We start from the raw sequence: 21,751 nt of genomic DNA, 5'->3' as shown, positions 1-21,751 counted from the left end.
CCTGGCTGCACATTCCAGGAACGGAAGTCTCCAAGTCTGTGAAGGACGTGATCACCAGGCTTCTCCTTGGACCTCTCTGCTCAGGTGTGCTGAGGCAAGCCTCCTGGAAGGAGCACCACCTGGCAAGCTCACCCCTGTGGGTGGCAGGGTCCCTTTGGCACCCCTGTTAGGAGCTGGACCCCCGGGGGACTCCAGTCTCTCAGCAGTGCTTGCTGCTCTAGAAACTGCTCTCTAGGCATGTTCACGGTTAAAACATTCACCAAAATAGCTTCAAGCTGGAGAGAGGAAAATAAAATAACTCTGGTGTCTTTGCCAAAAACAACAAAGCAACAGCCTGTGCGCGGCCAGCTCAGTCCCTGGCTCAGCTTGGATGCTCACAGAAGGACTTGTTCGTTTTGCTCCACTGACTGTAGCCGCCTCCTGGACTCTATCTGTGAGGCCTCGGGCCACCCATCAATTTATCTCAGCCTCCAAGGCCACTGAGAATCCAGCCTTGAGGTGTGGCCATGCGACTGTTCTCAGCTCCAAGTCTTTGTGTCATTTTCAGTGATTCCTTAGACTGTGACACATGCCTGAGCGTCCTCTGCACACCTGACCCTTCCTGATTATCACTCAGAAAACATCTATATAGACATTTCTTAGGACACTTATTTGAAATGACAGCAATAAAAACATTCCACCACTCACTGGAATTTAGACTACCTTTTGTTAATGATTGATTGAGACCTGGATATTGGTTTGTTCTTTTGAATTTCATTCATATGTGTGTGTGTGTGTGTGTGTGTGTGTGTGTGTGTGTGTGTGTGTATGTGTGTGTGTGTGTGTGTGTGTGTGTGTATGTATATAAACATTTAAACGGGTTAAGTACATAGACTTACCCTAAACTGAAAAAAAGCCAGAACACCCAAATCGGATGGTATACATAGATGTGTGAGGCCCAAAGCAATACAGATGTGTCTGAACAGTCTTTGCACCATCATAAAATGATCCCTCTCCCTTATTTATATTTTTCCTGGAAGGAAGCTAGAATTCACTGAAGCAGTTCAAATAGCATCTTCAGTTATCAGTTTTTAAAAATGTATGAAGTCGTTCAATTAGAAGAAGGCAGAGGCATCAGACAGGCTCCTAGCTATCCAAATAGACATTCCACTTTGTTCCTGTCACTGATGGGAGCAAGTCTGAGACCAGCCTTCAGACCCCTGTCCTTCCAGGTTTGACGGTCCAGTCACCAGTGGGACACTTCCCAGCTGGGTGAGGCAGGGGTGAGCTTGTCTCAGGAGAGACGTCTATGGCCTGGTGAAGTCTGAAAGAAAAATCACGCTTGGCTTTGTTTGCTCCAGGTGAGTTATTGTGGTAGGTCTACAAATAGAGTGGAGCGCCTGGGAGTTGAGGGCACAGCCCCTCGTTCTGTGGGTGACCCAAGTCAGTCTCTCCACACCCCAGTTGGGGCTATTGATTTGGAAGACCAGGGCATTAGGCTATGTAGTCCACTAGGCAGAATAATTGCCCATGAAGATGTTTACATCCTGATCCCTGGAACAAGTGACCTCACATTGTAAAGAGGCTTCACAGATGTGCTGGAGGGAATAACCTTGTGATGGAGCAGGTTGTCCTGGACTGCCTGGTGGGCCCAAATGTAGCTACAAGTGGAAGAGGGCAGGAGAGGAGGTCAGAGTTGGAGGGAGGTGTGACTATGGAGGGTCCTGGTGATGTGACCTGAGAAGACTCAGCAGTCCGAGTTACCTTGAAGAAGCGGGAAGGGGCCATGAGTCCAGAAACATGGTGGGCCTCTGGAGGCTGGACAAGGTCAGGAAGTGTATCCTTCCCTGGAGCTTCTAGAAAGAAATGCACCTTATTGCTGTCACCTTAGCCCAGTGAGACGGGTGCCAGACCTCCCAGAACAGTAAGATGGTATACTGTTTTAAACAACATTATACTGTGACTTACTTCCTCCTCGGTAGAAAACAACACAGGAAACTTTCCAGACATGCCATTCTGCATTTGTAAGAATTGTTAACAGTTTGGGCAAAGCCCGTAGAGGGCTTGGGTATATGTGAGCGTGGGGGCGGGCACTGCAGCAGATCTCTTTCCCAGCTGTCTTTGCAGTTTTCATCACACCTGGCCATGCTTGTGTGTGTGACAGGTGTATATATAGAACTTGTTCCATCTGGTGGCGGGTACTGTGGTCACAGCACTTGGAATCTGAAGGGGTCTTATACCAGACATTACCTGGTCCTGCACCTTCCCAAAGGTAAAATAAGACCATCCTCACATCAAGGGAGTGAACCCAGAGAGGGCTGGAGTGTCACTGCAATCATCTACTGAGAGGAAAGGGCCATGGGCCACGGTGGCACACTCCTAGTTGTGAGATTCTTCAACTCAACACGCTGGAGAAATCACAGTGTGGTGAGGGGTGGGGGAGAGAATGACACAGAGCAGAGACTAGGCCCCTGAACCCCTGTTCTGACCTGTACTATCCATGAATATGCACATGGGGGTAAAGACACAAGCCACACCAGACCTGTCTGCACTGCTGGGGCAGACTCTGGCTTAGGGGTGCTAGGGCTTTGGGGTCGGAAGTAAAAACCTAGCCGAGAGGGACTGTCACCATGGAACCAGCGTGCAGTGATTCTGCCCAAACAAGAAGCTCTCATTTGCCACCCAGAGGCTTCAAAGGGGCATGCAATCGTGATCAGCAAAGGTTCCTTCAACCTTGCGTCCCATTTGGATCTCCTCTTTGGGGTCAGAGGGAACAAGGTGCTTCAAATGTGACTGCTGGAAGGACAAGGTAGGTCAGTTTCATGGGGGTAGAGAATTGGGCTTAAGAGAGGGTCAGATGGGGGTGAGTGAGAGGTCACACTGACTCTATGTCTAGCCTGAGCTCACAGACAGGGTTGGGAGCATTCAGGGCAGCAGAGAACAAGGGTCCTCAAAGTCTCTGCTAAGGTTTTCTGACATGGGTAGCCTCTCTCTCTCTCCCTTTTTAATAACACTTATATTGGGTGGTATCCTGCAGAACATAGGTTTTGACCTGTTTGTGGATCATGTAGTAAACTAATTAAGTTGTGACTCAGAATAGCATAAAATATACAGTACACACACCTTGTACAGGTAAGCGCTGTCGATGAACCTTGTAAACACAATCTCAGTAGTTTTGGCTGGCAGGTCTGAGGCTGTCGTTAGCCCTCAGGGACCGAAAACTAGATGCTGAGAAAAGGCAGAATGATGTGGCCACTTCCACAAGACCAGCTTTTAATATGACTGTGGTTCGAAGCACGAATAAATAAACTCCAAAGAAAATGGAAAACCCAAACCGAACCTTAGAACATCCAGACTGAAGACCATAAAACAGAGCAAACCAAAACGATCTTCAACAGACGAACAAAAACAGCCCCCACCCCAAACAAAACAAAAGAAATCAAACTCTACAGCTGTGTCACAGGGTGAGGACGACATGGCTCCACGGACGAATACTGGGGTCACCCAGGCCACTGTACCACCTCCACAGGTGCTGGGATAAGAAGGAGGTTGGCACTGGTCACCTTTAGTGCAGGAGCCCCATGGGCCAGTTTGGGGGACAAGGGTTCGTGGGCAGGTTAAGAACCTTCACAAACAACACAAGGATCAAACGTTGTAGAGAGTTCGGTGGTTTCCTTTTTGACCGTGCAGTTTTGATTCCAGAGCTGGGCTCAGGGTGGCTTTGGGGCTGGAACCTGGTCCCACTGCCGAGGCAGCAGAGTGGACTCTGGAAACTGCGTGGAGAAGATATCATGTACAAGACAGAAGTGGAGGTGGCGCCGTGAGAAGTCTGAGCATGCGGGTGCTTTGTACATCTGGCAGTGAGATGTGATGGCAGGTTAGTTCTTGGACAGTTCCGGAGTGGGACTCATTGGTCCTACAAGGGACAAGTGGCAGGGCCCGGGACGATTCATGTCAGATGTGGCCAGAGTGAGGTTTGGCAGAAGTTCGCAATGTGTGCATAGGGGGGGCTCTTGCTTCTTTCCGTCATCAGGGGCCATCCCGTCTGAGCTTGCTGTCCCCTGTCCTGGGTCTTGGGCCTTAAGGTCTGTTTGGAGGTGCCGGGTTGCCTGAGGTGTCAGCAGGCAATCTCTTCCAGGGTGCCCAAAGCTGTCTGCAGGGGCACATTCACAGTGTGGCTGACGGTTTCAGAGTGATTCGGCATCGTGTCACAGGTGCTCTGCAGGGGAAAGAAAGGGGGCATGTCTCACTCATTTAGAAAAATCGACTGCAAAGTCCTGTGAGGCAGGGTGGGATCCTCTAAAGGTCGGAATCAGAACTGATCAGAGCTCCAGGGTTGGCCCCGGGGGATACAGAAGAGTCCCTGAGCAGGGTGGACCTGAAATGCTGTACATCTCCCGAAGCTCCCAGGCTGCAGTGTGCAGATGGTTGAGAGAAAAGGGAGGAGGAAGGGCCAGGCAGGAGGTTGCGCCAGGGATATGGTGCTGGGGTTGGTTCTGGACAGGGTAGGGTGAGGAGTGGGGGGAGTTGATGGAGACAGAGCTGGGGGAGGGGAAACAGGTGAAAGGTGGCTATGACTGAGGCATTCTAAGGAAGGAAGGGCGGTGGGGAGGGAATTATGGCTTTTCGAGCACTCAGTCTCTGAAATGCAAGTACAATCTCTCTGAACCCTATGAGACCCCTCTGAGGCTTTGTGATCCTATGCAGATGCTTAGGGAGGCTTGGGAACGTCCCCCAGGCACACAGCTAGGACTCTGAGGACCTAGGCTGTGGACAAGACAATTGAGACCAGAGCCTAGGCTCTTTGCTTCTTTGCGGTTTTCTCCCTTAGCAGAAGCTCACCTTCAGGAGTCACGAGAATCAAAGCTAGGCTTCTTGCCTGGGAACTGTGTAATGAGACAGTATCTGGAATAGAAATGGGAGCCTGACAGAAAGGGCTGGAATCCATTTGGGACTAGTACATTTTAGTGAAGCAGTGGCCACTTGAGCATGATTCTTACAAGGCTGATTTGGGATGTAGTATGGGAAAGAGAGCTGGAGATACCCGCCTCAGTCAACCAAGTCCTGAGCCCAGGAGTGGGCTGAGCTATGGAAAAGAATAATGGACAGGCATGAAAGTGAAGGGCACTGCCTCCGACTATAGAGAAAAGGCAGAGTGATCCAGTGGTTAGAGGCACTTAAGGTTTAGTCCCAACACTTAAAAGCTATGTAACTCTGGCCTCTGGGCCTCAATGGCATCAAAGGCCAAAAGAAGGTAAAGACAGACCTTCATCTCTGGTGGCTGCGATGACAAGACCCAACCCCAAACGGTGCCCAACCTCTAGCCAGAATGCAGTAGTCAGTAGTCGTAATGTGTACAATTGCTGCTACTCACTGCATGAGGCCTTATACTCCTTCAAATAGATGGAGGTCAGTGACATGGGCGCACTTCCCACTCTTAGGAAATGTGGAAGTAGACATAGGGACTGTCTTGTAGGAGTACGGGAGGAGGGGGACAGCCCTGTGGCCTGAAGAAGGATCCACCCTAGAAAGCATCTTTTAGAGTCAGCTCTACTCATGGCTTAGTCATTGGCTTTTGGGATATGGCCTAGCTGGAGTGTCCTTGGATTTGGGGCATGAGAGGGTGTCACAGGTCATGGAAAGATGGGCTGAGATTCAGGTCCTTCCTGCCCCTACCTGTGTCTCGTTTCATATTGCCTACACAAGCTAGCCCATGGAGAGCTGTTCTTACCATGTTCTCATCATGGCTCCCTTCCTCCTCTTCTTTGCCAAGCAGATCTAGTAGCTTCTCTTTGATCAGCTGTAAGAAAGACAGGAAGTGGACTGTCAGGCTGGGAGGATGGTGCAAAGGTCAAAGGGTATCCTTCCTCAGGGCTGAACCAGGGAACCACATAGGCAGTGACTGTGGGCTGTGACTGTACATATGACGGCGAGAGCCCTGCCGGGTGGACAGCTCTAGGGCCTCACTCTCTCAGGCTCTCCTTTTGGCCTACATGTGATTTTGTTGCTCCAAACAGAGCTTGGAAGAGGGTTGGGGAGGGCTCTGCCTTGCTGTATGGACCACTTTCTCCAATGGATAAGCTAAAGGTGCTGATATGCCCAGATCCTCATGGGTCCTAGGCAGCATTGTGGGACCTCTTTCTCATTGTGTAGCTCAGGTTGGCCTCAAGTTTCACCATCCTCCTGTGCCAGCCTTCCTGGTGTTGAGATTACAGATATATGCCACCACACCTAGGTTCTTTATTCACATTCAAGGACTGATACCTCCAGAAGATGAGGGCATGCCCAAGGGTTATAACACTTCATTTGCAGCAATTAAGGGTAGTTCTTAAATATGCTATCTAATGTGGCTCAATTTGCCATTCACTTTGTACAGCTTTTCAAGAGAATGAATAAACAATGCAGAACAAAAATCTGGACTTATTTGGGTTGTAGTCTCATCGTGCTGAGGGACACACGTGTCTCTGGACTGGTCACAAGGGGCTCTACTGAAATGATTGCCGAGGGTATTTTGCCTTCCCTGGGAGGCCATGAGGAGGCTGAGAATCAGAGTCCCAAGGGACTGTGCAGTGTGGGAATGCTGGAGGACTTTGGGATGGCCACCTGTTTCAGGGAGGCACTCCCAGCCCGGTGTGAATTGCCCATCTGTGGCCAGGGACATGGAGGTCTCCAAGTGATCACCAGAGCAGGGCAGAGCTGGCATGGAACCTTTTCCTAGGTAGGTTAGCCCACTAACTCAGCTGTTCTTCAGGTGGCTGGTCATGCCCACCTCTCTGCCCAGATGAACCATGGGCAGAGTAGACTGAGGCAGGCTCACTCTTGCCTGGGGTTAGGAAGTTGTAAGAGCTGATATGGTCCAGGGCCTCTGTTTGAGAATCTTTCAGAAACCTGGCCCCAGCTGCCTCTAGAGGGTCACATCTCCCCAGACTGTGAGTGGCAGAAGCAGTTAGTGGACACTGTGATCTCACTGGGGTCTGATGAGGATTCCAGGGACATGTGCCCCCTCCCTAGGGCTGGCTAGGCCATGGAAGACAGGCCACTCAGAGGACAGGCTTGCAAGTGGTGTGTGCTCCTGAGTATGTTGTGTGTGGTATGCAGATCTGTGAATGTGGTTTGAATATGTGTGTGTGCTCACACACGCGTGTGCGCACACGCATGTTCAGGAACACATTGTGTGAATGCATGTGGGATATGTATGTTTAAGTGTGATATGTGTGTGATGCATGTGCGTGTAATATGTTGGGTGTGTGATGTGTTGCATATAGATGTGGACTACCCGGGGTATGAAACTCTGCCTTGGTCCCATTGTGGGTGTAAGGGACTCAGGACTGGCTTCTGAACAGGCTGGCCTCTTCTCACCCCTCCACTCCCACTCTGTGGCATAGGCCAGGCCCAAGGAGAGGACTAGAGTTGCCATTTCTCTCACATCTACCTCTCCTAAGACTCCTCCTGCCTTATGCTTTGGAGAAGTGGCTTTGTGTGTGTGGATCAAAGCTACTGCCTCAGCCCCGCTTGGTTCTGAGTCTGGGTGTTCCGCCATTTAGTCATTTCCCCAAGGGTACCCCCAAATCTTACCTCATAAATATAATCAAAGAGCTCTAGTATTGTAAGGATACTAGCACCAATAAACAATCCCATCTGACCACCAATGTCACCTGCAGAGGAAGGGAAAAGACCAGAGATTGGGTTTTACACACAGATCCAGGAAGGGGTGAAGAGACGATGAACTCGGAAGCCGGAGCTCTTGAGTGTGCCCCCTCCAAGGGAAGCCTGGGCCTCGTCACTGGAGGGCCAGTCCTTGGACAGGTCCACCTTCACTCAGGTATATCACTAGCCAGCAGGGTTGGGGCTGATCACTCACTAATGAGGCTCATGGGTCTGTTTAGGGAACAGAAGAAGTTCTGAGTGAATGTGTGTTGTTGATATGGGTACCGCCATGTCAAGGACCCCAGTGCCTCTACCTCATGGGAGTGGCAAAGCCTTCCCTGGGTGAGGCTCAGAGGGATGGGAAAGCCTGCCTCTGGTCTGTGTGTGAATGTTGATAGTGTGTGCAGAAAATGTCGACCATAGCTTTCTCCCCTAGATGTTCACAGCATGAAGACTGCTCCTACTGAGATTGGTGGAACCTGCCTCCTTGGTCAGCTGTATCTAATAACCCTGCCTCCTTGTTATCTATATGTAATAACCCCACACCCTTATTTAGTTGTATGTGATAACCCCACCTCCCTGGGCTCAAGATGGCTTCCGTTTGTTCCCTTCCACCCCCATTCCTCTAGTGCAAGTTTACTGGGGAGTGTGTATGTCTGCGTGAGTATGCCACGTGTGAGGTGTGCATTGGCAACTGGAATGCAGCCAGTATAGACAGGATGCAGAATGTGTATAGGCAGCATGTCTGATCATTGATGGCTTTATGTGAGTGCATATCTCTGTCCACTTTAGGCACACAGAATGTGTCTGTGTGTGTTTGATAGATGTGCCTAGAGTGTGCCCGAATGTGTACAGCATGTGTAGGTGTAGGTGTGTTCCTGTGTGTGCCTTGCAGGTGTACGTAATGAGTACATGGACATATAGGCATAGATTGTGTCTGCCTAGGTTTGCTGTGTGTATGGATGTGCCTCTGAAGCTATGTGGTGGGACACAGGGCTGTGCAGGTGTGCGTGTGTGCATATGTGTATGTGTGCACGTGCGTGCGTGCGTGTGCATGTGCGTGTGCATGTGTATGTGTGTGTGTGTTGGTTCAGGAGCATCATGGGTACATGGACCTGTAGGTTGGTTTCAGTGTGCATGTTGTGTGTGTGTGTTAGCACGGGGGTATTGAGTGGTGTGCATATGGGGTAGTGGTGAGAGAAGATTGAACGGGGCCTGATGGTTGAAGGTTTGTATGTGGCACACACTTTCCTCACAGGAGGCACAGATGGCGGCACCATTTCCTCACAGGCTATTCTGGGCGGGAACAAGATGCTGGGAACAAGCTTATCCTTATATCTGATGCAGACGTGACAGATTCAAAGCCTGGACCCTTTTTGCTCTTTCTCTCTATCTCTGTGTGTGTGAGAGAGAGAAGGGGGAGGGAGGGAAGGAGGGGGAGAGAGGGAGAAAGGAGGGAGGGTGGGATGGAGAGAGGGAGAAAGAGGAGGGAGGGAGAGAGAGGAAGAGAGAGAGGGAGAGAGAGAGCAGGAACACATCTATGCAAGCTTGATCCTCTTTGAGGAGGGAAGGGGAAATAGCAGACCTTCCAGGGGTGAGTGCGGGGCGTGACCTGTGCTCTGTGGCTCAGGGCCTTTAACCACAATAACCTCCATGGAGGCCCGAGTGACAGCTACCTCCACAGAGCTGGCATTGAACAAAGGCTTTGTCTGTCTCCTCCTAGATGAAGCATAGAATGCTCCCACGGCTCTGGTCATGCCAGATGGGGCAGGAGTCCTGGCACGGTGACTATGTAGGTGCCACAGACTGCTACTGATGGCTGAGCTAACCGCCACAGGGAACTAGGTATGATGGTTCATCTCCATCGTCAACTTGACTACACTGGAGACGACTAAGTGGGGTGGGCAACTCTAAATATGGGAGTGGCCGTCCCATGGGCTGGGGGCTTGGAGATGGAAAAGGGAAAAAGGAAAAAGGAGAAAGGAAAGAGTCTGCTGCTCCCTCCCCGCTCTCCCTCCTTCCCTCCCTCCCTCCCTCCCTCCCTCCCTCCCTCCCTTCCTCCCTCCCTCCTTCCCTTGCTCCCTTCCCTCTCTCCCTCCCAGCTGTTTTCTGGCCGCCAGGATGTTAGCTACTCTGCTTTATCACCCTGTTCCCACCACACTGGACTGCAAACCCTGGAATCATGAGCCCAAACCAACCCCTGCCCTCCTCCAGCTGTTTTGCTCGGGCGTTTTCACAGTGATGGAGAGTCAGAGGACACAGTGGGAGATAGGAAGCCTGGCTTGCAGAAACCGGACAGACGCTCAGCACGGGGAAGCCCCCTCCCTGCCCATGTCCTCACAGCTGACCTTCGGACGTCCTTGGATTCAAAACCTGCTCTTCCTTCTACACTTTCAGGTGGAAGCTGCCCCTCCCAGGACGCTACTACAGCTCCGTTCAGTCTCAGGGACAACAGCCATTACCACTGTGTCCTTTCTTTAGAGTGGGGCAGGAGGGAGCACAAGTTCACTTGACCAGAATGTGAGTGTCCAGATGGGCTAGGGCCAGGGCTGAGCTTAATTCCTTGGGTACACCATGTTCCATCAGGACCAGGGCAGCCAGTGGGAACTTGTGTGGGAGTGACAGTCAGGTTGGTGGCCATCTGGAGAGATCAGCTCTTCTTCCCTGTTTGAGAAAGGGCTCTGGGTCCAGGGGACAACACTCAGCTTCTCAGTGCATTGTTGTCCCGGCTCCACCAGGGACTCTGATAGTTTGGATGCCTGGGGACCAGCCAAGCTGGACATTCTCTCCTTCCACGCTTCTGCTAGCGGCCCTGGGACGCCGACTCCAACCTAGAGACAGGCTATGGAATCCAAGAGGGCAGGCCTGTAGACATCCTGTGAGACCTCTGTGTTCACTCCTGGCTGCACGGAGGAGACTGAGGCCTTAGGCTAAGGATTGAACTGGACCTCTAGCCTCTACTCAGCAAGCACGGAGAGAGTAACTAGTACATTAACAAGTTTGCCTCCTTGGGAGGCTTCTATGTCTGTCGGCCCGCCTCCCGCCCACCTCCCCACCCCCATCCCTCCCCAGAGATGTGGAAATGTATGTGACAGACATTCCAACTCACCAAGTAAGGCAGCAACTTCATACGTCTTCTTCTGTTCAATCGTCTCGTAATTGAGCGCTTCAAAAAATATATCCAGAACAAGAATGTTCTCTCTGCAGAGGGAACATTAAACACCACACACAGTTAGAACCCTCAGCATTCACGGGACGGCTAATGCAGCTTTCCTGTGGATGGATAGAGAAAGGGAGGCCGAGGGAGCTGCCCAAAAGACGAACTCCAGAGCCAGAGGCTCCTGTCATCTGTGTCCCTGTTTGTCCTTACATCTACTCCATTCTCTTGGCAGCCTTTCTGGGAGTCCAGCCCACACCCAGGTCCTTGAGTCTTCTGGGGCCTGCTTGGTTTTTAGCATGCAAATGAGCCCAGCAATCTCCTGATTAGGCTGGCCTCAGTTTGGGTGCTTGCCCCAGCGGAACATCTAAATGGTTATGGCCCACTCCTGAGAGTCCCCGTTTTCTCCTGAGACCCCTAACAAGTCTCTCGTGGTGGGAGGCCCTGACCCGGCATTGTTCAGTGGGTTGCCAGAGCTGGGGAGGACTGGAGGGAGCGGGCCTGCGGCTGGCTGAGGGGATTCCTGGCAGAAGCCCGGCACTCCTTCTGTGACTTTCCTGCAGGCAGGTGTGTTAACGAGACACATCTTGGCAGTGAAACTCATCCCGACTTGCAGAATGCCTGCTAAGCAGCAGGGCCGGGTGTTTCCTACACTAGTCTCCTTCTGTGGGGCTTGACATGCCCTCCATGCCCCTTGTTTTAACCCGTTGAGCAGCAGTCATCTCAGGAAGGGGCCTGGCGACTGTCCTGGAATGGGAGAGTGGCTGGGAGAGAAGGAAGCAAGTGCCTTCCACACCATGGAACTTTACAGCCATGAACAGGCTCCCGTTCTCCCATCCGGCTTCCTCCCTGACTGCTGCCTGGAGGGTCTTTCTGAAACTGTTATGTTGATTCAAATTAAAGAAGACCACGATTCAGTTTCTCAGTCATACAAACAACATCACAGATGCTCCACAGCCATGCATGCATGGCCAGTGGTTACCACATTGGGTGCCCCAGTTGTAGAATCTATCATTCCAGAATGTTCTATTGGGGAGCAGAGCTCAAGAACACAAATTCGACATGGGCTATTGTCCTTCCTCTTGGTTGTCTGCCCGAACTAGGTAGTAAGACCTAACGGTAAAGACATCACACATATTTTGGTGACAGGGCATAGAGAATCAGGTAGGAACTGAGCTGGAAGCTTCCTCCCTGCCGGCCAGCTTTCAAGGTGCTATGCAGGTGCTGAGGTAGAAAAGTCATCAGTGGCCTTACCCAGCTGTGACCCCTGTGAGAGACAATACTAACCAGCCGGGGAAGATATACCCACTGGTGCAATGTGGCATGAAGGGTATAGGGGTAACTAACTGCTTTTTGATTGCATTTGAGGTCTGTTCCACAAGAGAGAATCTCTATTCACTACTGTAAACCTTCTCAAGAGCCCATGGCTGGGGAGATCATAACTGCCTCCCCCCCCATGGGCGGGGGTCGTATGTACTTTTGTTTTGCTAAGTGGACATGTGTCAAACTGCCTTCTAAGTACTTATATTTATAACCCTAGATGATTGCAGCTCTCAGCACTTGTTCAGAGGAGCTTCTGTTTGCAGTGAGCAATGCTAACACCGAGACTCATAATGGGTTGAAGTGCAGAGAATAAGTGATTGGTTTTTTTTTTTGTTGTTGTTTGTTTGTTTTTTGTTTTGTTTATTTGGTTTTTTTTGTTTTTAGGTTTTTTGTTTGTTTGTTTGTTTTTTAACTGAAACCTGACCTGGAACTCACTCTGTAGACCAGGCTGACCTCAAACTCGCAGAGATTCACCTGCCTCTGCCTCCCGAGTGCTGGGATTAAAGGCGTGCGCCACCACCGCCCGGCCGAGAATAAGTGATTGTTAAGGGCTAATCTCTAAATGGGACACTTATACCAACCCCTCCACCCCCCACCCTGGAAGGCTTGGGGAACACCATGGAAAAGAAGGGAGAGAGAATGAAAGAGCTGGAGGACAGGGAGGAGTGCAGTGAGACGCTGACCTCTGGACGTGCCGTGGCCATCCACTGTGCTCGTGGACTCAGCTGCTAAGGTTACCTGAACAAGACCTGTACAAGACAGGGCCCATGAGCATTCCTTCAGGGATGGGGGAGGGACTCAAGAGGCCTCACCCAATGGTTGCTAAGTGAGAAGTAGTTTTCTTCAGTGGTAGAGCCACTGGTAACTTGCCTGTACTTCAGTAAATAACCTCACCCAGGCTCATGCAAGCAAGCCTAATTAAGCTCAACAGGACACACAAATACTCCCCCAAACAACAACAAAACACACAAAAGTGAGGAGGAGGAGGAGGTCTTTGGGAAAGAAGAAGAGATTCTGTAGGAATAGGAGGGGCGTTGAAAGAGTGTAACAGCGTGTGAAAATGACCACAATACATCACATATATTATGAGATCGTCAAAATAACTTAATAAATAAGTAGAATACATATTTGATGAGCTGGGCATGGTGACATAGGCCTATAATCCTAGCACACGGGAGTTGAGGCAGGAGGATCATGAATTTGAGGCCAGCCCTCCAACATTAGTGAGACCCTATTTCAAATAAAATTATAAAAGGCAAATTTGAGCTTGTCATCGACCTTCTAAATGGTCAGCTGCTCCCTAGTCTAACACAAGGTCCCTCCCCTGAACCTCACCCCCACTCACCCTTAGCTCATCCTATGGGACCTGTGACACGTCCATCTTTCCCTTAGTCTCTGATGTTCCCTGTGCCAACTCTGCCCTAAGTCCCCCAATGGGACACACTCTCCTGTTCATTTACCCCATGTAAAGGGATTTTTTGCACCCCAGATCCGAGCCAGAAGGATCAGTGGTCCTTGAGCAAAGAATAAGAAGAAGTTCTTGCCATTTGGGGAGCTTCCCACTACGACGAGTGTACAGGGCGGCAATAAAGGACTCAGAGTGGGAAAGAAAGTTAGAACATGGGGAGGGGCTGTCTGTTTAAGTCTCTGAAGAGACCGGATCCCAAAGCCTGAAGACATCAGGCTATGTCCTGCTGCCCTGCATCTCTCCATCTGTGCTGTGGCTGACAGGTATTTATTTATATAAAGTTTCTTCCAGCCCCCCAAAACCTACAAAAGTCAGCTAACCCTCCTGTTTGGGGAATTCATCTGAAGGCTTTCTTTTCTGGGTCCCTCCCCAACCCCTGCCACCCACCTCTTTCATCATGACTTTTTTTTTTAAATGATTAATTTATTTTTATTTCATGTACATTGGTTTGTCCATATGAGGGTATTGGATCCCTTGGAGCTGGTGTCACAGACAGTTGTGAGCTGCCATGTGGGTGCTGGGAATTGAACCCAGGTCCTCTGGAAGAGCAGTCAGTGTGCTCTTAACCACTGAGCCATCTCCCAGCCCCATGGCTCTATCTTTACCTCTCTTACTTTTTTCAGCTGTTCCTATCAATGTTAGCGCCTTTCCAGGCTTTAAAGGGAAGTCCCTCTTTCCCTTCAAGGTCCTGACCCATGGTTTTGACATCCTGTTGTTTCTTTCTAATAATTTCCCACTTCAAGGCCTGATCATGCTCTTGGATCTTTCTCCTGATACATCTAGTTATTTTTCTTCTTCTTTTTAATATTTCTCTCTCTCTCTCTCTCTCTCTCTCTCTCTCTCTCTCTCTGTGTGTGTGTGTGTGTGTGTGTGTGTGTGTGTGTGTGTGTGTGTGTGTGTGAGACAGCAGAAGCCAGAAGGCATCAGATCCATTGGAGCTGGAGTTACAGACATTTCTGAGCTGCCCGGTATGGGTGCTGGAATCCGAACAGCTCTCCCAGCTGCTGAGCCATCTCTCCATGCCCACCCCTCTTAAACCTAATTCTTGACGGATAGTTGTGTCAGCTCCTTTCCTGAACGGAACCGCTCACTTAATAGCAAGTCACATGCTGAAGCAGTATTATAAAGGAAAACACCACAGTGCCTGGGGAGGAGAACAATCTAACCTTCTAAGACAATGCTATTTAAATGTAGACAGGTACCTCGAGGAACCAGCTAGGCAGAGTGACAGGAAAAGTGTTTCCAGAAGAGGGAACAGAAGGCTCAAGACCCACCAGGAGAATTACATGTTCTTTAGAAAGCTCAAGCTTTCCCTGAACCTTACCTGGAACAAACTACAGTCAACTACGGTTATCCCTTAGTGTCTGCATATCTCAATTATAACCAACATTGTCCCAGATGTCATTGCCCTATGTGGCATTAAATCCTGCATTTATCTCTCCAGGAGGCTGCAAGCTCTTTGTGGCTTTGTCTTCTGAGCTTGGCACACAGCAGGTGCTCAATTAATGTTTGCTAAATTGAGCTAACTGCTTGCCTTTTTGCCTCTTTCTGCATGCCCCCTCCCCATGCTCTCCCTTCCCACTTAACTTACGAGATATATTTTTCAGATTTGTTAAATTTCTTCTCCAGGTACTTGGCTGACGTCTTGCTGGGGATCTTCACCATGGAGAGCTCTTTGTTGTATCGGGTCAGGTTGCAGGGTGTCCTGCAGAGACAGTAATTGCTGTCCTTTTCTGCCAGGAGGCCTGGAGGAGAGAGGAGAGGGTCTCAGGCAGGCCTGGGTGGGGGCGAGGATCTCTGGTCCAGCATACCCAGATTCTAAGCATTAAGAGAGCAAGCCGGGCGGGGGAGTTGGGCCCCAGGAAACTGGGCTAGGGAATTGCTAAGATGGGATTGTGTCAGGGGGGCTTGTTTCCTTTCTGCTTGCTGTTACTGTCCTCTGGCACTTTCAAAAGTGTTGATCCATTGCCACTTTTAGGGAGACAGTTCCACGGTAGGCCTGGCCCCTCCCATTCCCAGGACTTTCTCCTGTGACTAGCATCAGAGTTCTGACCCACAAAGTGGGCCACCATGGAAATTAACATGGAGAACGCTGTGCTTGGAGCTCAGGATTTCATGTTCTTCTTGCTGGCTCTCTTCATAACCAACGCCATGCCCTCTGCCTACTGAGAGGCTACACAGGGAAAGATCCTTGAATCCTTTTCCTGGAGCAACCTAAATCCTTCCCTCCACTCCCCACCTCCCCGACACCCAGAACACAGCTCTCCCTTTCCTCTCCAACCAGACCAGGTAGCTGAGGCACTGCTGCCCTCTGACAGGCTCTTTTTAACCAGACTTTAGCCAGGGCCTTGAGAGTTGGCTTCTCCACCGCTCAGCCCCGCTTTGGAAAGAAGCCTGCCACCTCGATACTCCATCACCCTGGCCTGCCTCCAGGAAGAACCCCAGGCCTGTGAGTAGCAATACTCCCCTCCTGACATCTCCGCTGTCCTTCTGACCCTTCACGGTGCTTGCAGGCGATGAGTCCCTGACTGCCTGCTACATGCTGAGATGAATACCCCTGTTGCAGTCACCTTGATGCTTAATCGCAAGGGTCCAAAAGTTTTCTTAACCATTAGCAAGGAAAACTTTTCCTTTAGCCCCTCCCTCCTCCCCTCCTTCTTTTGTTCTCCCTCGCCCTTATGTCTCTTTCACTTGGTTTTGTTATCTTGGTTTATTCCAAAGAAAGACTCTGCACATATTGTAAACCCTGCCCCCACTTCTCAGGCCATCTACCACAGGAGTCCAGCTTTGCCCTCACTTAGTGCTACCAAGTGCAGCTGCTGGAGGACCTGGAGTGTGCAGTGTTTTCAGTTCTGTCTGCCTTTTCCTGGGACTGGAGCGAGGGGAGGTAGGCAGACAGCAGGACAGCTGCTGAGCTACCCCAACCCCTGCCTCTGTGCCCCTCCTCCCCCCCTGCTTTCCAGCTGGGGAGCCAGCAGTTACTTTAGACCTGGAGGTCTAATGAGAGGAGGAGGGTGGGGGAAAAGTGGGGAGCTGGCAGCGGTGGCATAGTGGGGCTCGGAATGGCTTGTATTTGCACACATGGGATGGGAGAGGACCTCCCCTCTCCGCCACTTCCTCTCCCTGGGCTCAGAGTATGGGTGGGAAGGACATGCTGCTTTCAGATGAACCTGGTCCTTCCGTGTGGCTTCACCAGCCTCCTTCAGGTGACCCAGTGGCCCTTCAGCCACCCTCTCTCCATCTCTGCCCTCTCCCTGTATCCTCCACTCCCTGTGAAATCTACTTCTCCATCACCACCTCTGTGTCTCCTCTCCCTCAGGCCCCTTGCAGCCCACATCCACCTGTATGGTTCCCTCCTCTCCTCTCTTCCAGCTTCCTGCAGCCACCCCATCCTGCAGGGCCTCTTTGTGCTCATCCCTTCCCTGCTCCGTTTTCCATGGCTGACTTCTGTGTCCCTACCAGATGACCCCACAATCACCACGTCACCTCCCACCCACTCTGTCCCCAGTACTGACCGAGGGCAGGCTCTGCACACTCCTTGTGCTGCTCAGGGGTACAGAAAGGAGCATCTCCTGCAGGGAAGGAATGCAAAGAGAGAAACAGCGTTAAGCACAAACGAGCTATGCATGCCAGTGGCACCTCACTGGCCCAGGCAGTGAGTGATTCCCAGCACCTACAGGGATAAGCTGTCTTCAGGGGACAGTTTGGGGTGCCACTGTTCAGTGTCCTCAGAACTGGAGGTGACTTCTGATTTGCTGTGAGGAGGAGACCATGAGACCTGCCTGGCTCACAATGGTGGATGATGGGGTAACTTGTCTGGAAGACTGGGGACAAAACAAGGTGAGGGTGGACTGAGAAGAAGGTTCCTTCTAAGCCAGGCCCCATGCAGTCTCCTTGAACCCTTGTGTTAGGCTTCCAAGTAGAAAAACATGGGGCTCAGCACCGGGCCTTCCAGACAGTGAGCTCCTGGTGGTAAGGTGGGGTTGGCACAGGGGTCTATGCCACCCGGAGACCGCTGCTTCTCAGCACACCACACTGCCATGGGCAGCCTGGGGTGGCTCTGTGCCTCCTCACAGGCCTGCCTATCACCTCATGAAGTTGAGACACTGGTAATGTCACTGCTGGAATGACTGCAACCTCACTTTATCTGCTTGCCTCCTCTGGCTCAGGTTTCATGGAAAAAGCTCACAGCTGGGGGTTCAGTCTGGGCATCAGGCAAGCTGATGCTCGTCTTCCTAGTCTTTCTCTCTGGAATCTCTCTGTAGAACACTAAGATTTCTTTTTTTTGTTGTTGCTGATTGTTTTATTTTCTCCTCTTTTCTTTTTTTCTTCATGAAATGCTTAAAGCCAAGATCCACTAGAAATGTCTTTTTTGAACCATTTTTCCCCAAGTCCTTTTTACAGCATCAAAGAGCTGGTACATTTCCCTTTTCCAATAATAACATGTTAAGTGATGTGGTTTCCATTTTGCCCCGTCTTCCAGGAAGCTCATAGGCAATTTTAATGTCATTATTTAAAGCAACACACATTTCTCCTCTTGTACTTTTGTAGGTCTGCAGTCAGCCACAGGCATCATTGGTGTTGGGAGAGTTATATTCTTTTCTGGAGGATCTAGTCCAGTGGTTCTCAACCTTCCTAATGCTGCAACTCTTTAATACAGTTCCTCATGTTGGGGTGACCCCCCAACTGTAAAATCGCTTCACTGCTACTTCGTAACTGTAATTTGCTACTGTTATGAATCATAATGTAAATATCTGATATGCAGGATAACTGATACGTGACCCCCAAAGGGATCATAATCTAAGATGAGAACCTGATCTAGGGGGACAATCCACTGCCTTTGTAGTTTCTACAAGTCCCTCTCTGAGTCTTCCCTCAGAGCTACCTCTGACGCCAGCCATGGGAGCAATGTTGATTTCAAGGTCCAGAGTGGCTTGATTGGGCCCAACTCCTACGTCTTTCTCCCCTAATGTCAGTGGCCTCAATAGTATTGGCAAAGTCTCTCTGGACAGAGGCAGTTTTAAAGATCAACAATTCCAATCTTGGATGACTAAGAGCATTACCGATCACTAATGAAATAATTCGGAATTCAGCCATGAGGAGACTCACCTGAGAGCTGTCACAACAAAAACAACGGTGATGGTCTAAGTCTCCACCAGAAGGATTGTGTTAAATAAGCTTAAATAATGTAGGGCGTAAGCACAGAAGAGCAAATATCAAAAGGGACAGCATTGCTCCAAGCACATAGTAGGTCATTAGTAGACATGACTTGCTCCTATCTCCTTGTGCACTAATATAACCACCACTGACTTTTGTTGTTTTTAGAGCATCTTTACATCTTTTTTTCTTTTTCTTTTTCTTTTTAAGATAATGAAAGTAAAAACAGAGAGGGTTAGTAACATGGGCCAGCCACACAGTGAATGAAGAAGCCTGAAATAGAAGCTAAGGTCTATGCTCACAGTCCCAGTTGCCCCTCCTTGCTATCACTGTCCTGCCCAAACCAGCTCCCATTCCACAGTCCTGCCTCTGACATGCTGACTGCCTCTAATGAGATGGCAATAAGCGTTATTAGGCTGACAATGGAAATGTCTGCACAGGCACATTTATTTGCTCACTAATAGACTTTTGCCACACTTGAAAGAGAGCTAGACATTTGGATGCAAGAAGGGAAACATCTGGGTGAAAGCCACAGACATCTGGATGTTCAAACAGGCACATTATCAGGATGTGTGTGGATCACGAGCATCCCATTATCTGGACGTTGAACTCAAGAGGCAAGAGGAGCAGACAACTGGCAAGCATATGGAGCGTGGAGATGGAGGTGATGTACACATCTGGGCCCCCCTGCATACCAACCAGAATGCTGCTCTGATTGATGGATGGACAGAATATTTCCACCTGCCCCTTGGTTGTCAGGTACCACAGTCTCCCTAGAACAATATTTCTTTGCATCCTCCAGGAGTGGGTGAGCTGTTTCCAGTCAGGGTGGGAACCTCAAAGGTTCTGGGGGCTCTGACACCCACCTGGCATGTGGACCATACGGCAGTTGCAGTTCTCCACAATGTAGCGGGTCTCACAGTCAATCCGACAGGCGGTGATGCTGTAAACAGGAAAGAAGTCGAGCCCCATCTCGGAGGACCGACACTCCCCCCATGGTGGGGGCAGATACGTGAGCTAGAAGACAAACAAGAAGGAGGATACAATCATCCCTGGCAGAGGATGCTTGCTCCGTTTCCATGGACTCGGTGGCACGTTGGTCTGCCTGTTCAACGGGCAATTAAGCAATAAGTATCTTCAGCAACCTAAACCCCACTGGCCTTTGTGGACCTTCACCATCTGGATACCATATGGGTTTTCCCACCTTATTTATTTATTTATTTATTTATTTATTTATTTATTTATTTATTTATTTATTCAGCCAATTTTCAGGGAATTTTGCTCTCATTAGTCTTTTTATTTAAAGATTTCATTTTTTTGTGTCCATGTATGTGTCTATGAGTATGAACACATATGCATGCATAGGCCTCGTAGAGGCCAGAAAAAGGCATTGGATCCCCTGGAGCTGGGGTTCCAGGTGGTTGTAAGTCACCATGTGGGTACTGGGAACTGACCTGAGGTTGTCTATAAGAACAACAAATGCTCTTAATGGCTGAGCCATTGCTCCAGCCCTGTCCTTGGAGTCTATTCTCCAAGCTGTGTCTTTCCACATCAGTGTCAACTAGTGGTACTTGGAATGACCCATCTAAATTCTACCTTGTTGGCTGGGAAGACTGGGGCTCCAGACACAGACCTGGAGGATAAGTCACAGAAGAGGACAGGGTAAAGTGACTGCAGGTTACAGCCACTGTTATTTATGGTCCTGATCATGCTGTGGATGACACCCCAGTATGGACAATGTCACTCCTACTCTCAGAGGTCCAGTAACCATAGATTTTCGAACATCTATTGTACGTGCTTGAGAGGGATGCGGAAGGTAACAGATGAGAGAGTTAAGGGTCCTGGGGCACTTTCTAAACTATTGCTATGAAGTTAAGCAAACTCTTTATGCCCAGTTTTCCTTTTAAGATGGAAGAAAAAGAAAAACAATAAAATGTGCACATTTGGGGCTAGGGAGATGGCTCACTGGGTAAAATGCTTGCCACACCAGTGTAAGGACCTGAGTTCAGATCCTTAGAACCTGTGGAAAGTCCGTCATGGTGGCAGCACACATCTGAGCGCTACCATGATGAGAAGTAGAGACAAGAGGGCTCCTTGAAGCCTGGCGGTCAGCTTGCATGGCGTACACAGTGGAGAGCGACAAGAGACAGCGTCTCAGACAAAGTGGAAGGTGAGGGTGACTCTTAAGCTTGAACTCTGATCCTCCATACTCAATATGGTATATGCACACACCCCAAATCCTTTTTTTTTTTTCTTTTTTGGTCTTTTTTTTGTTGTTTGAGAAAGGGTCTCACTATGTAGCTCTGACTGTCCTGGAACTCACTCTATAGAGCAGGCTGGCCTTGAACTTGCAGAGATCTGCCAGCCTCTGCCTCTTGAGTGCTGGGATTAAAGGCATGAGGATTAAAGGCACCTGGTCACACTACAAATCCTAAGTGCACAGTTGGAGTTCTGTCAAATGTGTATCATCTACCTGTGTAAACACTGCATCAGCGAAGACATGTGACATTTTTATCCCTGTAGAAAATGAATTCATATCCTTCCCAATCAGTGCTCCAGCGCCCTCCCGGGCAACCACGCTCATGAATTCTGTTACACTGTCTGTCAAGTCTCTTTTCAAACTTAGATAATTGACAGTTTGCCCTATGTACTTTTTTGCCAGCTCCTTTCACTCCAAATGATGGTTTTGGGGTATTCCACATGGGGTGGGCCTGGAGTTCATTCCTTTTTTTTTGCTGAGTCATTCTTTAACATAGGAACACTCCTGGCTTGTTTATTCATTCACCTAATGATGGGTGTTGGGATTTGGTTCTATATTTTGATAATTATGAAGAAGACCCCATGAATATTTGTTTAATTAGTTTATAGGCAAGGTCTTGTATAGTACAGGCTGGCCTCAAACTTGTTGTGTAGCCAAGGATGATCGTGACCTCCTGATGGTCCTACCTCCATCTCACAAGTGCTAGGTCACAGGCTTGTGTGACCATACCTAGCTGAGTGTGGTGGTTTGAATGGGCATG

At 49.8% G+C, this 21,751-nt stretch overlaps 1 protein-coding gene across 1 annotated transcript in view; it reads right to left on the bottom strand.

Moving 5' to 3' along the window:
* Positions 1 to 3,223: 3,223 nt before the first annotated feature.
* The window catches only part of LOC128123458 (acid-sensing ion channel 2-like), a 282,310-nt gene continuing 263,782 nt past the window's right edge, over positions 3,224 to 21,751 (bottom strand). Inside the window, exons 4-10 of the mRNA XM_052759889.1 lie at positions 19,598 to 19,748; positions 17,090 to 17,146; positions 15,166 to 15,319; positions 10,736 to 10,827; positions 7,555 to 7,634; positions 5,711 to 5,779; positions 3,224 to 4,198 (exon numbers count right to left, since the gene is read on the bottom strand). Of these exons, the coding sequence (XP_052615849.1) occupies positions 4,097 to 4,198; positions 5,711 to 5,779; positions 7,555 to 7,634; positions 10,736 to 10,827; positions 15,166 to 15,319; positions 17,090 to 17,146; positions 19,598 to 19,748 (705 nt within the window). The 3' untranslated portion in view covers positions 3,224 to 4,096. The remainder of the gene's footprint in view (positions 4,199 to 5,710; positions 5,780 to 7,554; positions 7,635 to 10,735; positions 10,828 to 15,165; positions 15,320 to 17,089; positions 17,147 to 19,597; positions 19,749 to 21,751) is intronic.

Source organism: Peromyscus californicus, unplaced genomic scaffold (genome assembly GCF_007827085.1).
Source record: "Peromyscus californicus insignis strain IS unplaced genomic scaffold, ASM782708v3 Scaffold_3__1_contigs__length_106647218, whole genome shotgun sequence".
Taxonomy (NCBI): Eukaryota; Metazoa; Chordata; class Mammalia; order Rodentia; family Cricetidae; genus Peromyscus; species Peromyscus californicus.
Note: the sequence above shows the minus strand (reverse complement) of the source record. Positions and strands in the feature narration are given on the sequence as shown.